At 43.0% G+C, this 15,362-nt stretch overlaps 1 protein-coding gene across 1 annotated transcript; it reads right to left on the bottom strand.

The window, feature by feature from the left end:
• Positions 1-5,630: 5,630 nt before the first annotated feature.
• On the bottom strand, positions 5,631-8,479 carry tm2d2 (TM2 domain containing 2; the record flags this gene model as incomplete). Its single annotated transcript, XM_079222813.1, has 4 exons — positions 5,631-5,844; positions 7,041-7,156; positions 7,258-7,345; positions 8,217-8,479. 4 exons carry the CDS (start codon positions 8,477-8,479, stop codon positions 5,631-5,633), a joined length of 681 nt encoding a protein of 226 aa, XP_079078939.1.
• Between the last annotated feature and the right edge of the window lie 6,883 nt (positions 8,480-15,362).

Consider the following 15,362-nt stretch of genomic DNA (forward strand, 5'->3'; position numbering starts at 1 on the left):
ATCAAGTCACATCCGGGCATTTTCACCGTTCTTGGCGAGAAGCGGACTTTTGAATTGGAACAGTACTTGGGCCGCGACTGATGACGTTTCACGAGAACACAAGTACAGAGAAGAACGCTGATTGAGAAACGGCCAACGTTTTCATGGTTGAAGATCACGAGCTGGACCTTCACGCATTCAACCAGAATGTCCTGTGTTTGGTGAGCAGGAGACGCCCTGTGTGTTACTCTCTGTGACTACATGCTTATTGTTCTAGTGGCAGGAGGTTCATGCAAATTTACTGCGACATAAAACACTCCACGTGCTTTTTACTGCCTAACCGATGATAATAAAGGTTATTTTATAGACCTGCTGTTGAGGCAAAAAGGGATAGGATCCAACACCCACTGTCAATATAATATAGAACCTACTTAAACATGATCGAGACTCAGCTTCATTGGGCAAACGCACTGAGACATGGAAATGCAGTTCATGTACAAGAGTTGATCCTCAGACTGTGATAGTATAGCGGATAACATGTTTCTTCAATATATGAATATATGGAATGATATTAAATGTCTCCAGAGTGGATTTTCCTGTTGGAAACCATCATGTAGAATGTGTTACGCAATGAGCCGATCAGCTGTTCGATCATTGTGTATTCTTATCACAGATTGTGTGCTGATAATAAATAGTCCTGAGTACTGATGAACATATTGGTTTTCAGTGTCTGGTGGTTTGTGTTCATGTACTTATTTGATATTGGTGAAGGTTAACTGTGTACATAAAAGTAAGATTAATGCTGATGGTTGGAAAAGTAAAGGATAAGGCAACATAAAGTGATTTATTGATTGATTGATTGATTGCAGCTGTCATTATCAATATTAAATGCCAGTAGCAGTTTAGCCTCGCACTAATGAATCGTCTTTCTGCGTTTGAGAATTTATTTACGGTCTTTGTCAACAAAGACATCAATCCTTACAAAAAGCTCACAATTATATTGCACTTTTTTTTTAAAGGCTCAGGACATTTTCCTGAAACAGCTGAATTAACAGTCGTTACTTTGGGACTATTTTCAGCTGTGGATTAATCCGAATGTGTTGCTCTAGTGAGTGATCCAAAGAACATGTCGCCCAGTGCTCCGCCGATTCAGCGTTGCTCCTTTAACTTTGTCAGACTCGCCGTGGGCAATTGTTTTTCCCTCCTCACGTTATTCTTTGTCACAACCCGGTGCCTACGTTACCCACAATGCCACTCAACTCCAGACAGCTCGGTTGGAGAGTCGAGCGTGTTGTGCTAGGTGTTAGCCTCAAGCAGAGGACTGGTGAACTCACTGTTATCAAAACATGGCCGACTGGGCATCGATTGTATAGAAGTCTATTAAATGACTCCTCTGGTTGTATAGAAGTATATGCTTCATGTGTTAAAGATGCATTCTCTCTCCTGACCACCAGGGGGTGACTCCTATACAACCAGAGAAGTCTAGGCTTCGTGTTAAAGCTGCATTCTCTCTACTGACCACCAGGGGGTGACTCCTCTGGTTGTATAGAACAGTGATTGTCAACCACTGTGCCGTGACAGATCGTCAGGTGTGCCGGGAGAAAATTTCCAATTTCACTTAATTGGTCCAAAAAATATTATTTAGCTGCCGCAAATAATTTTCCATTGTTGAGCGTCTGAGCCTGCAATATAGTGGCTGGCCTAGTAGTTTCCTATAGAACAGGTCTGCACCTTGTTCTGCTATTAAACAAACTAAACGGCCGTATGTTATTGATCGTACACGACAGCTTGTCATTTCTGGGTCGCGTCTACAACTCTTTCCGCCCCGATGCGATGCACACAGGAGACACAGTGGACAGAGAGAGCGGCGAAAAATATGTCGCGTGCTTTTCACAATGGGATTTGCTGCTTTAAGCTATCACTATTTTAAGCTATGAGCTCTCATGTTTAAAGCCCAACAGTTAAGGTATGTGTAGGTCAATCAATGACTGTTCTGAGGCTCTGGAAATATTCTTCCAAAAGCCCGAAAAACACACTCAAGTGACAAAGCCTGCTCACTTTGTGGTCATCATTAAAATAAATGAACACTATGTTTCCTTTAAGTCAGTATTTATCAAACTGGGGCGTAGTACAGGTGGGGCGCAAGAGGAAATGCTGGTTTTACCGTACGCCGTTAATAGGTCACATGCGCATGTACGACTCGCCGATTCTTGTCATTTCGCCAAAAGCCGATCTTTATGAGATCTCCGTGAGGTCGTCTCTTCTGCTGTTGCGTCGCTCAACATGGAGCATGAATTGAGAACGGCTGTATCAAATCTACCTCGTTTTAAAATGAGCTGTAGAGGAAAGCAGCTCACTGCAGCCACTATTAATGATGCAACGTTATGCTCACACATCTGCACTCATTCTGTTTTGCAAAAAAATAGCTTGTTGTTTTCCACAATAAGCTATTTAGTTGTAACTAAATATTAGTTATTTTTTGCACGGATATCACTTTATTTAAATTTTTCTAACAAAGTGATAACACATTTGTTTTTGTCTGATGGAGCAATCTGGTTTAATTGAAAGTGATTTCAATGTTCTATTATTTATAAAAGCACAGAGGGAGTCACTAGTACTGTGAAGTATTACTTTGTAGTACTGTGAAGTATTACTTTGTAGTACTGTGAGGTGCCACGATGTAGTCTGTCCGTCAGTCGCTCCCCCCCCCAAAGCTGTAAACCAGGGGAAACACTGAATACTGTGACATTCTGTAACTTTTTGGGTTGTTGGTGTGCCGCGGGATTTTTTTATTGTAGAAAATGTGCCGCGGCTCAAAAAAGGTTGAAAACACTGAGATAGAAGTCTATATAAATGACTCTACTTCTCTTGATGTATTCCCTCAGTAAACATTGTAAACATGAGTTTATGTCTCAATCTCTAGTTTCAAGTCTTCTTCAATACAGCATGATGTTCATTTAGTACATGATGGTCATTTAGAGTCAAACAGACCATAAAGCAGGGGACGCTTTAGGGCGGGGCTACAATGTGATTGACAGGTTGCTACCAGAGCCGTAAAAGGCGTCTCGACGTCACTTCCTGTTCACTGGAAGATGGCGTGATCCAAGATGGCCGTCGAAGTGAGTAGAATTCACTTCCTGGTTGGATCAAAGTTATACGAATGCCTCGGAGTCAAGACGGTTGTGTTCCTTCAAAACATTTATTTTGTTTCGTTCAAAATATGGATCACACGGCACGTGACTGGAGGAACTCACGGTGCTCAATCAATCCCCTCTTGTAACCTGCGTCAATAGCTTGAAGTACTCCGAAGAGACAACACTCTGTTGTATTGACGTCCCGCTCGGCTCCAACCACGGCCCATTAAACGGAACCAGAGACACCGGAGAGGACGCGGCGTACCACGGCCTCTTTTTATTGAGTCATAACGGCAGAGAACAGTGATAAATACAACATGAGACACTTTGGATCGCTTCTCATCATCGCAACAGGAGGGAGCTTTAATTAAAAAGTTGGGCGAGCACAGTAAAGATGTCCAACCTGTACCCCGTCCCTGTGCCTCGGCTCAAATGGAATACGTTGACTTTACGTTGCAAAGACGAGCCATGAAAAGGAATAACTGTCAAATCATACATACAACATATTAAAGACGTCTGGCAAACGCACATGTAGAACAGTGATCACAGTTAAAGAATATAAAAGCGGTCAATATTATACACAATATCTTACACGGTCAAACAGACTCCAGAACGTTGATGTTCAGTTTGTTGCATCTGGTTGAGAGAGAAGTACATCCAGAGGAGAGAAGAAGATCCATGTACAGTTTTCCACTCATAAACGGACACGCTTGTGAATTAAGAAGAAAACGTAATGTTTCCTCGCGCAGAAAAAAATAAGAGTCTTCAACTGTTTATATTCCGAGCCGAGGTTTTATGGATCCTTGCGTAATTAAGGCTGCTCCAAACTACGAGCACATGAACCCTCGATGGGAAGTTTATCAACGTGGGAGACGGAAGATGAGAATATTTAATGCGAGGCCCCGAGTCTGAGCTCTATGAGTTCTAGTTGAAGACATGCGAACAGGTTGGACAGGAGGAAGCTCCTCCCACACACAGGAGCCCCTCCCCCTCTGTTAAAGGAACAGCTCGCCCAAAACGTTACTAAAAATACAATAAATGATCATCTTCAGTTTTGTGATCCTACTTGCTTAAGGATGAAAAAGTTAAATCAATCCAACCGGGGGTCACTTTCACACACTTTTTAAAGTTGTGTTTGTTTTCCCACTGGCTCTTTGACAAACAAAGATGTCATACGGGCTGAAAGGAAAACCCTGTACTAGTGTTGTGATGTCATCATTAAATGAGAGCCTCGTGTGTTTCTTTGTATTCTCTGGTGTCACAAAGAGCTCTAACAGAGATAACTGACTGAAAGTGGAGCGTGTGAATCAGAGCATCAGGTACAGAGGCAGAACTCTGCTAAAGCCACGTCTTTACTGTCACAAGGCCCTGTGGTCTCGAGTCCTCTTGGATTCATTTCCGCTGCGGACTTAACAGCTGGACCGGGACCAACAGCCGTCTGTGGTGTGAAAACCAAACTGCTGTTCTGATGCTGGATGTGTTCGTTTGGCTCCGACAGCTGTCAAGGGAGCCATCTTATAAGCAACTCGTGAGAGCAGTGATTTGTCTCCCGATGACATCACCAGTACTGAAGTCTTGTTTCATGCCTCAAGCCAGAGATCACGAAACAGAACAGGACTGAAAGGCTAGAATACGTCCCTGGTCCGGACCATATGAACTGGTCTACAGGTGTGAAAGGGACCTTAGTTGACAGTTAAGTACTATCATCATCATCGTCATCGTCATCATCATCATCAATCTGTCATCCCTGTGGCTATTGTGAAAGCCGTGAGTGCAATAGTAATTCTTTTGAATTCTGTGGGACATTTCAAGTGGATTCAATTTAAATTAAATGAGAAGATTCCTTATTCTTCTCGGGAGGATCCTGGGAACCCTCTAGGAGTCCCCAGGAGGTCCCTGAACACCCTCTAGGAGTCCCCAGGAGGTCCCTGGACACCCTCTAGGAGTCCCCAGGAGGTCCCTGGACACCCTCTAGGAGTCCCCAGGAGGTCCCTGGACACCGTCAAGGAGTCCCCAGGAGGTCCCTGGACACCGTCAAGGAGTCCCCAGGAGGTCCCTGAACACCCTCTAGGAGTCCCCAGGAGGTCCCTGGACACCGTCTAGGAGTCCCCAGGAGGTCCCTGGACACCGTCAAGGAGTCCCCAGGAGGTCCCTGGACACCGTCAAGGAGTCCCCAGGAGGTCCCTGGACACCGTCTAGGAGTCCCCAGGAGGTCCCTGGACACCGTCAAGGAGTCCCCAGGAGGTCCCTGGACACCCTCTAGGAGTCCCCAGGAGGTCCCTGGACACCCTCTAGGAGTCCCCAGGAGGTCCCTGGACACCCTCTAGGAGTCCCCAGGAGGTCCCTGGACACCCTCTAGGAGTCCCCAGGAGGTCCCTGGACTCTACTGTGAACCGCAGAGCCCACAGGCACATAACTATGGCAGAGGCCGGGGCCCCATCACTGGAGTTCTCAATGTATAACTGATAATGTCGACATGCCCCCCACGAGTCCTCGGCCACAGCCTGTCGGTCCCTCTCAGTAGTAGGTGCACCAGTTGCTGTAGTCGCTGGGCATCAGGCCACCGGTGATGAGCAGGATCAAGTCCACGAACCACCAGATCCCCAGGCCTCCCAGGGTGAGCAGCTTCCCGACGGCGGTGCCGGTGTGGCCGAGGCAGAAGCGGTCGACCCCGAAGCAGCCCAGGAAGAAGGAGTACAGCAGCGTGGTGATGAAGTAGTGTCCGGTGTATCTGTGCCAGGGCGCATTTAAAACAAACCTTTAACGCCGACAACCTCAATTATTGGGCCAATATTCAATAGGATACAAACTCATTTCTAAAGCTTGGGGAGAAAAATAAAACACCTGCAGTTTGGATCTACGGCGAGCGACGAAATAAAAGCAACACTTGTTCTTCACCATATAAACAGCGGGCCACCGCGTGAATAGTAAAAGTAATCATTCTATGCATCACAAGGGCAGCGTTTAGCCTGGGCCCCGAGACGGAGTTTAGCCTGGGCCCCGAGACGGCGTTTAGCCTGGGCCCCGAGACGGCGTTTGGCCTGGGCCCCGAGACGGCGTTTGGCCTGGGCCCCGAGACGGCGTTTAGCCTGGGCCCCGAGACGGAGTTTAGCCTGGGCCCCGAGACGGCGTTTAGCCTGGGCCCCGAGACGGCGTTTAGCCTGGGCCCCGAGACGGCGTTTAGCCTGGGCCCCGAGACAGAGTTTAGCCTGGGCCCCGAGACAGAGTTTAGCCTGGGCCCCGAGACGGCGATGTCTTTGCCCGGTGATGTCCTGCCGCTGGACCGCTCTGATCTGCAGAGCACAACAGAGATTAAGCTCATGAGCCGGTGAACGCGGAGAGATGCTGGGATGTTTGTGGCTCTATACGTTTGTAAACACTGCCCTCTAGTGGCGGTGCGATGCCAGGGAGGTTCGTCTGAATTTAACCGGATCACCATTTGTGTGCGGTGCGTTTTGTAGAGGTAAGAAACGTCTCTTTTAGGTAAATCTGTCGTCTGTATGCGATGCTCTACCAATGCATGAGAAGTGTGCATGTATTTAAAAAGATCAGCTCATTACCAAAGCAGACCCCTAATCCCAGCGAGCAGTTATCGGGACATGTAAACTTATATACAGCTTTTTACTGACTTTCAAATGCATCCAGACGTCTTGAAACATTATTTGTGCCTTTTGTGCAAGAAGACATCACCGATGCAGACATTTACCTTTACGGTGCATTTAACTGGTTAAGCCAGAGGATACGACAAAAAGCAAACAATAATTCAGATTTTCCCCGAACATTAGGATGAAACATCAGAAGATTAAAAAAAGGTTGCATTCTGAAACGTGAGCACGCATTTCAAACATTCTGATCATCAAGACAATAAATACTGTTTGTGTTGTGTGTTGGGTGACGGGGTACAGCGTCCCGCAGCGCGTCCCTTACTTGATGCAGGGCACGTTTCCTCTGAGGAACTCTTTGGCTCCGGCGCACTCGATCCCCTCCAGGGCCGTGCACACAACCTTTGTGTAGTTCACCTCTTTCTGAGTCTGGCCACCCCACTAAAAGACAGAAACAGGAGAAGAATACATACAAAATGAAGTACTGAGTGATTCATAATATCATATATGTTCTTAAAATAAAAAAATAAAACAGCACTTACCCCGAGACAACCGTGGCCCAGCTCCTGTAAGGCACTGTGGTTCAGGGCGTGATCGACAGGGTCTTGACAGAAGATGAACTCCTCCGGTCTTCATCAGACATCATGTGTGGAAAGAAAAGATAAAGAGGGAGGGATGAAATTGACGTGATCATTTCAATTGCAGATATCCCAAAATGAAAAAACCCTGCCAGACAGCCATTGCGTTTGCAATAAAATATGAAAAACTCCAATGTGTAAGATCTACAATCCAGTTATTACTAGTCATAGCTGAAATAAGCCATTTTATATTATATTATTATTATCTTTTCTTTTTTGGGGGTATATCCAGAAGAGATAGACACAATTGTATTAATATGACAGATAATTTGACAAAATGGCTCACTTCAGCTATGACTATTAATACATGGATTGTAGATGAGTTTTTCCTTTTCTATTGCAGTAATCAAAAATGCAATTGTTCATGAAAGGAGAAAGTGACGTCACTGTTCCTAGAAAATGTGACATATACATACATGTGGATATTTAAGGTGACAATGAATGGATAGGAAAACATGTTAGTAGATATCTGAAATGTTCTTATTGACCAGGAAGAAATGAAATGACAGATACTGCAGTAAATACATAGTCTCACTATTAAATATCAAAGTGGATGGAAAGGATAGATATCCTAAATGTTGTTTTAGCAAGAACAATCAAGTGTTAGATATTATGATAGACAATTTCTACAAGAAAGAATATATATACACACACAAATTATATATATATATATATATACACACACACACACACACACACACACATTTACATATATATATATATAAATAAAAATGCACATACACACATTTCTAAAAGCAGTGTGTTTTGTCTGACAGCAGCAGCAATAGCTAGGTTTAGCACCCGCGTTAGCTAGCTAGCATAGCATTCTTCCACAGACTCGTGCACCGCCTCCCGTTACTCACAGATAGCTGCAGAGAACGACCGGGGACGGGGGGTTGTACTCATACGTATCATTGGTCGTGCTTTCTCCCGGTGTTTCATATTTCACGCTTTCCGTCGGCTGCTCGTTAAACGGGGCAGTGGTAGCTCCCTGGCCGGGGGAAGCGGAGGGAGTCTCCGTTGTTGACGAGTTTTGGGAGTGAATTCCCCCCAGACATTGTAAGAAAACGACCGCCAGCAGCAGCAGGAACTGCCCGCAGAGCAGAATGTAGCTCACGGAAATCATCGTCACCCTCAGGTTACAGCATGCAGGCTAACGAAACAGCCGTCCATGGTTTAACGGCGACATTTAGCTAGCTAGCTAACTACCTGCGAAGGTTTGTTTGTGTCGCGTGTCTATGACGCGCCAGAGTGACGCGTTCTAAACCCGTCCGGAGGTGTGTGTTTTTTTCTGCAACTTTATTTATTTTAAGTACAGTGACACACCTAATCCTGTACAGTTCAAGTGAGGCTTCCTGTGCAAAAGAGACCCACAGATAAACTAGTTATGGTTAACCACAGAGAAAACATAAATAAACCGTATTGAAATATATTGAATAGCATTGGAATGTGCTGTGTCTCCTTAAAACATATATATTTTAAATTCAAGTTATGTATATCATTAAAATCATAAAGCATCATTTTACAGATCACATGTTATGAAATTTAAAGATTTGGTATATTATAAAATAATGCAGACAAAACAGAGCTAAAGCACTAAAGTCACTGCCAGACTGTGTAAAAGGTTGTTTTCAATACGTGAGTGGAAACATGATTTGAGAGATGTTTGTAAGTTTATTGTACAAAAAGATTTTAAAAAAGGGATTAAAAGAATATGTATTTCTATTGTAGGAGTTCAGTTATGGAACAACACTAAAATGGATGTAAGAACTGTCAACTAATTTTTGGTTTTCAAAAGGATTATTTATAAAACAATTTTTGAGGGTTACAAGTGTGAATGAAATGTATGTATTTGTATGTATGTATGTATTGTTTCTTTATTTCGAATTAATTATCTGATTTAATTGATAATAATAATTTAGGATAGGAATATATAAGCATTTTTTTGCTTCTACCTATACCTTTTCAGTCTTTCTGTTTTGTATATTATATAGAATATTGTATTGTATTGTAATGATTGACTGAATAAAACACACAAACAAACAAACAAGCAGACAAGTTAAATGTTTCATAATCATGTGACCAAAAGCCTAAAACCAGAAGTGAATGTAATGAGAAGCACGATTCCTCAGAGAAGATTGAAGCCATAACATGTTTTATAAATTGCTTCCATCTTTACATTTCAAATCTTCTTTTCGGAGGTACTTACTGATGGTTATTATTCTAAAATAAATTGAAATGTAGTTTGCTAAATTCTTTGATAATCAACAGTATTTTGATCATTATTATTCTTACTAGCGTCTGATTATTTGCAAATATTGTAAATGGCAATGACAACCTCAGTAAACTCCACAAAAGAAGTATAAACTAACATGAAATATATAAAACGAAGGCAACTGCATTCCTCATTTCGGTGAAGTATTTCCGTGATCTAAGAATAGAGCTGTGTTCCACATTGCATCTTTCTTTCAGCTGCAGCTGCCCTTACAAAGTAAACCGCCGCACTCAATCGGGACGCACTGCTTCTTTGGAAATGGTCGACCGTAAAACTATATTACGATATCAGACAACAGGAAAAAGGAGATGAATAATGACATCGTCGTCTTTCCATCACATACTTCCATGAACCAATCAGGATTTGGCAACATTTGAATCAAAAGCCTGGTAACAGTTAGTGGGTTGTTGGTAACTGTCAATCAAATAGGATGGAACCAGTTGGACTCGTAGACGTACGGTTTGATTGTTAAACACACAAAACAAACACATTCTCTGTGGACAAATAGATTCTTTGAATGCAAAGAAGGCTGACGAGTTTACGACATTCCTTTCAAATGTGTGTGTGTGTCATTCAAAAGTTTTACAGGAGAAACGTGGAAATATCTTCATGAGGTTCAGCTTTTATAGTTAAACTGTTGAGTTATTTGTTTTTAGGATTGTTCATGTATTACGTGCCAAAGTGCATTCAGAAATCTGTCAGCTTAATTAATGTTCCTTGGTTCAAATTAAAGATTTTTTAATTAATTTAGAAGCGCTGTTAATTCAGCACCTCTATAATCCAGGACGCAGCTCCCCATTTCTATAAAACTACATTATTTATGAACTAAATTACATTTGTAGAAGTGAAATGCTCGTTGCCACACAGTCATTCAGTCATGAAGGCAATAAGCTGCAGATGTACGACACCTCCTCAATACACAACTTTCATTTTGAAACAAGTTCCGCGTGGTTCCGACGGGAGAACGGCGTTCTGCGGTTTGCGTTCTGCAGGTGGGAGCGGGGCGGACCACATGCAGGCGGGGACACTTTGAATCAGACGGGAACGGCTCAAACAACGTCAGTCAATTTCCGCTTCGTCCGACGAGTCCTTCTGGTCTGTTTCGGGGAGCGTGAGCAAATCAGGGGCCAGATATCTCAATCCAGCGACGCCCAGAGCAGGAACCGGGGAAGAGGTCCCGGGACAGGAGAAGTAGTCCCGGCCCTGGATGCCCGGATAGGCTCTGAGGTCCATGGTGGGCGGCACAGGTGGGAGGAAATACCGGGCGGATGCTGCAGCGAGGCTGGAGTAGGGATAAAACAGAAAGCCTCCGAAGTGGGAGAGGCTCACCAGGTCCTGTTACCGGGGGAAGAACACACACACACACACACACACACACACACACACACACACACACACACACACACACACACATTATCTGCTGCGCTGCAATGACGCAAGTCTACATTTCAGGTACTTTCAGAGGGAAATATTGTCATTTTCAAATACACTTATTTGAAGCTGACAGATAAAACAATAAAAAATAAAATACTTGTGAGTTATAATATAGCTCCACACCGACAGACATTAAAATGCTGCTCACACCCATGAAAGGATGGTTTCACAAGTTTCCCCATAAGAACATTGAGGTTTTAAACAACTATTGTCAGTAATGGTGGATGAAACTGATGGAGCGACGCCGCCGTGCCCGCGCAGACGCAGGTGACCACCGAATGCGGCAGGCAGAATGTCGCTTTAATATGAGGCTCAAGTGGGGATTTTAAATTAAAGCTGACGTCTGTACTCGGTCCGTGCCACTCCGACTCCCTCCGTGCTTCAAATAACTTTTGGAAAGTTAAGTACTTCAACTTGACTTTACTACATTTCAGAGACAAGTTTTGTGTTTTTTTACTCCTACTTTTACTAATAGCATTACAAATTACGATCATAAAAAACAATGATGTGTTCATGAAATGGTTCATGGGCAACTGGCCACAACATCAAATGCCAATAATAACAATAAATATATTAATCAGGTATTATAATATGGACCAACTCTGTCAGACATTAAAGTTACTTCAATAACTTTCCTTTTGTTGGGCTTTGGCGGTCCCTATGGACGAAAGCGGTAGTGTTTGCGAGCGCTAGATTCCCTTTTGGAAACCCTTTCATGTATCTGCAGCGGTGGTCTGACAGCCGAAGTTCCGCTGGTTCCGTGTACCTGTAGCGGCGCGTGCTGTCGAAGGCCCACGGGGAACCCCGGGGTTCCTGGAGTCCTGGCGGGGGCCGGCGGTCTCAGGCCGCACGGCGCCGCTCCGTCTGCGGCGGTGCAGCCGTTCCAGGTGTTCCAGGTGTTCATCCGGGCAGAGCGGAGAAGAAGACCAGCGGGGACGCTCGGGTCCCGCAGGTGTCGGTTCAATTCCGGCGGAAAGACGCGGCCGCAGAGCTCGCCCTCCGAGTCTCGCCGCTCGCAGCAACCGGCTCCATCAGTCAATATGCTGACGACGTGGCGCTGTCCGGGGAAGGCTCCTGTCCGCGGCGTCCTCTCCGCTACGGAGACCTTCGGTTTGGTCGGCGTCTCGCTGACCGCTTGTCCAGGGCCGTCCTCGGCTTTGTCAGCTTTGTCCCTTTCATGAGCGTCTCGAGACAAAAGAAGAAGGACACACACAAAAAAGACACATGGCAAAGTTTAGTTCCGATTCGTCCTCGCAGACTCACCGAATGGCAACATTAGCATCATGAAGTTCCTTCACCTGGAGATGTGGACTCGTCTGAGCGGCGTGGAGAGGCTTCCTTTACAGGTTCACATTTCACGCCAGTCGCCCGCATCTCTTTAGACTTTTGGGATGGATGTTGTACTTTCCTGACGGAAAATAATTGACCGACAATCATTTTTGTGGAAATAAAAAACCCATAACGATGCATGAAACACCGTTCAGAGAGACGTCGCTCGACCAGAAGCGGATTATTCACCGTCTCTGTCGAGGTGGAGTCAGAGATTCTGGAGAAAGACTGTTTCTGTGTCTGTATTTGCACTCAACATCCAAAACAAATGTGATAAACCGTCCCTCCCGCTCCTCCGGCCTTCCTCTGAGGACATCCATGGCCTCGCTGCAGGAGCCCTGAGGGGCGAGTCAGAAACCTTCTGCCGATCCATTTTCTCAGTAGTTTTCTCTCCTGTGTTTATGATTCGACAACAGGCGAGAAACCATTTACTTATCCTTGAAAAAAAGTGGTAAAAAAAAGTTTTGCCATGCAATTTTGTCGCCATAATCCTTTTTCTAAATGTTTGTTGCAGAAATACTCTGTGGGACACAAGAGGCTGAAGTGCAGTCATGTTTTCAGTCTTATGGAGAACATGGACTACTGGTGCATTTCAGCCTCTTGTGGACAAAATAAGTATTACAACAACACACTTTTTTCTCCCCCACCTGTTTCACAAAGAAAAGGAAAAGAGGAACATGATCAAAACCTTTTTTTGCACCTGTTCTTCAGTCATAAACACAGGAGAGAAAACAACATAGATCAAACTCAGAAAATGGATTAACAGATTTTGTTCTCTCTTTTCTCTCACGCTTCCGCAAGTTTCCTCTGTCCTGTGAACGCTGGTTGTTGCAGCTCTGGGTGTGAACACGGAACACCAGTTTGGTTTCCAGCGTTCACACAGAATGAACAGTTATGTATACAAGTTATGTATACAATACACTACCGGCCACAAGCTTGATCCACGACAGCCTTGTTCCGCTCTCAGACACTACAGGATGGCTGAGAGGACCGATCTGTATTTATCTGTATTTGTCATGCTTTTAGGTCGTAGAAAGTCCTCTTCACAAATATATGTTATTTTGTATGAAAGTGTGTTTTCTACAGAACAAACCGCTGTACAGTGGTGAGACCAGACTGACAAGTGAAAGAGCAGAAAGAGAAAAAGAGAACAGAAGGAATCAGCAGTTATTGGTCAAATGAACTGTAAGCTGAACATCAAAAAGTGTGGATTTAAAAAGGAATAAGTTCCTGTTTCTGTGTCAAGTGCACAAACATGCCTGTAAAGATGAAATATTAACAGATGTGTTAATATTAACAGCATCACAAATAGAAGGTTAGTTAGGGGTAGCAGTATTGTAATTGGATCAATGAATATCAGATGGACAAAATATGCACAAACAAATCAAAGTGTAAAACTATTCCATCCCAGAACGGAGGCGACTGCAGCAACATATTTAGAGCCCCAAAGGAAGGGTGTTGGTTGTAACAGTATTCTCCCCTGGCATGTACTACTGTCTTTGACTGAACACACATTTTATTCAAGTAACTCTTCTTCTTCTTTTGGGGCCAAACATATTACAAATGTAAATAATACATTTAGGGTCTGAATTATACTCTTTTTGTCATCATTGAAGGAAAGAAAAACCATCAACATACCAGGTGTGTGCAAACCTTTAACTAGTACCTTATAAACATAGTTAGTATCTTATTTCCATCAACGTCAAGCTCAAGGGGAAAATACCTTGAATGATTCTATCATTTAGTATTATTTTATGGATTTATCACAAATAAAACAAAGTGTATCACTTCGTAGAAGTGGAAAAGGACGATTAATATAAACTTAATTGCTATATTGATCATCAATTCGTTTGTTAAGACATTTTTCTCTGCAGCGTCTCCAGCGTGAGGATTTATTAGTTTATGTATTTATTCGTAAACAAAAAGAGAGCCAGCTCTCTGTGAACTCTTCCGCTGGTCTCTCTGGTTAAACCAGACCTCAGCAGCCTTTAGAGCCACTCAAGAAGCAGATGAGTGATTAGAGCTCTGCAACGTTCTCTTCACGGCTCTTTCAAACGCATCCCGTCTGAACTCTGCTGCAGGAGTTTAACTAGAGCAAGAGAGAGAGAGAGTTTCAGATAACGCACTCATGACTTTGAGGATGAATTTGAACTTCTGGTCTGAGGTTTCTGAGGTTCGTGATTCTTTGGGACCGGCCTGCACGACTCATCCATCATGGCCTCTTAGATCCTCTGTGTTCTTTAACTACAGACACCAACACTAAGGCTTTAAGGAACAGAGTGAACATCTAGAAACAACCTTTGTATTTCTTCATCGATGCCTCTACAGCTCCCCGTCGCTCTTCTCTTGTTTGACCGTCATGTGTTTGTCTCATATTGTTCTGTTTTCTTCCTCTGATTGTTCTTCTAATTCCTTCCTTGGTTGTATTGCTTTCACGTTTCAATCCGTCTGTCTTTATTTATTCTCTGGTGTCTTCACTTTGTAGAGCACTTTGAATTATTAGGATTGTTGGACAGGTTCTATATTAATAAAGTTGATTATTATTGTTACCATTATTATTATTGTCACTATTACTATTACCATTGTTATTATTACTATTACTACTCTTATAATAATTCCAATTATTATTATTGTCACTATTACTATCATTATTATTACCATTGTTATTGTTACTATTACTACTATTATAATGATTACAATTATAATTGTCATTAGTATTACTATTAGTATTACTACTACTACTACTATTATTATTAATACTAGTATTATTATTACAATTACTACTACTACTATTATTAGTAATACTGTTATTATTATTATTATTACCATTACTACTACTATTAATATTAGTAATACTATTATTATTAATACTATTATTATTATTATCATTACTACTATTATTCTTATTATTAATAATATTATTATTACCATTACTACTACTACTATTAATATTATTATAACCCAACAATAC

This window comes from Taurulus bubalis, assembly GCF_910589615.1.
Source record: "Taurulus bubalis genome assembly, chromosome: 8".
Classification (NCBI taxonomy): Eukaryota; Metazoa; Chordata; class Actinopteri; order Perciformes; family Cottidae; genus Taurulus; species Taurulus bubalis.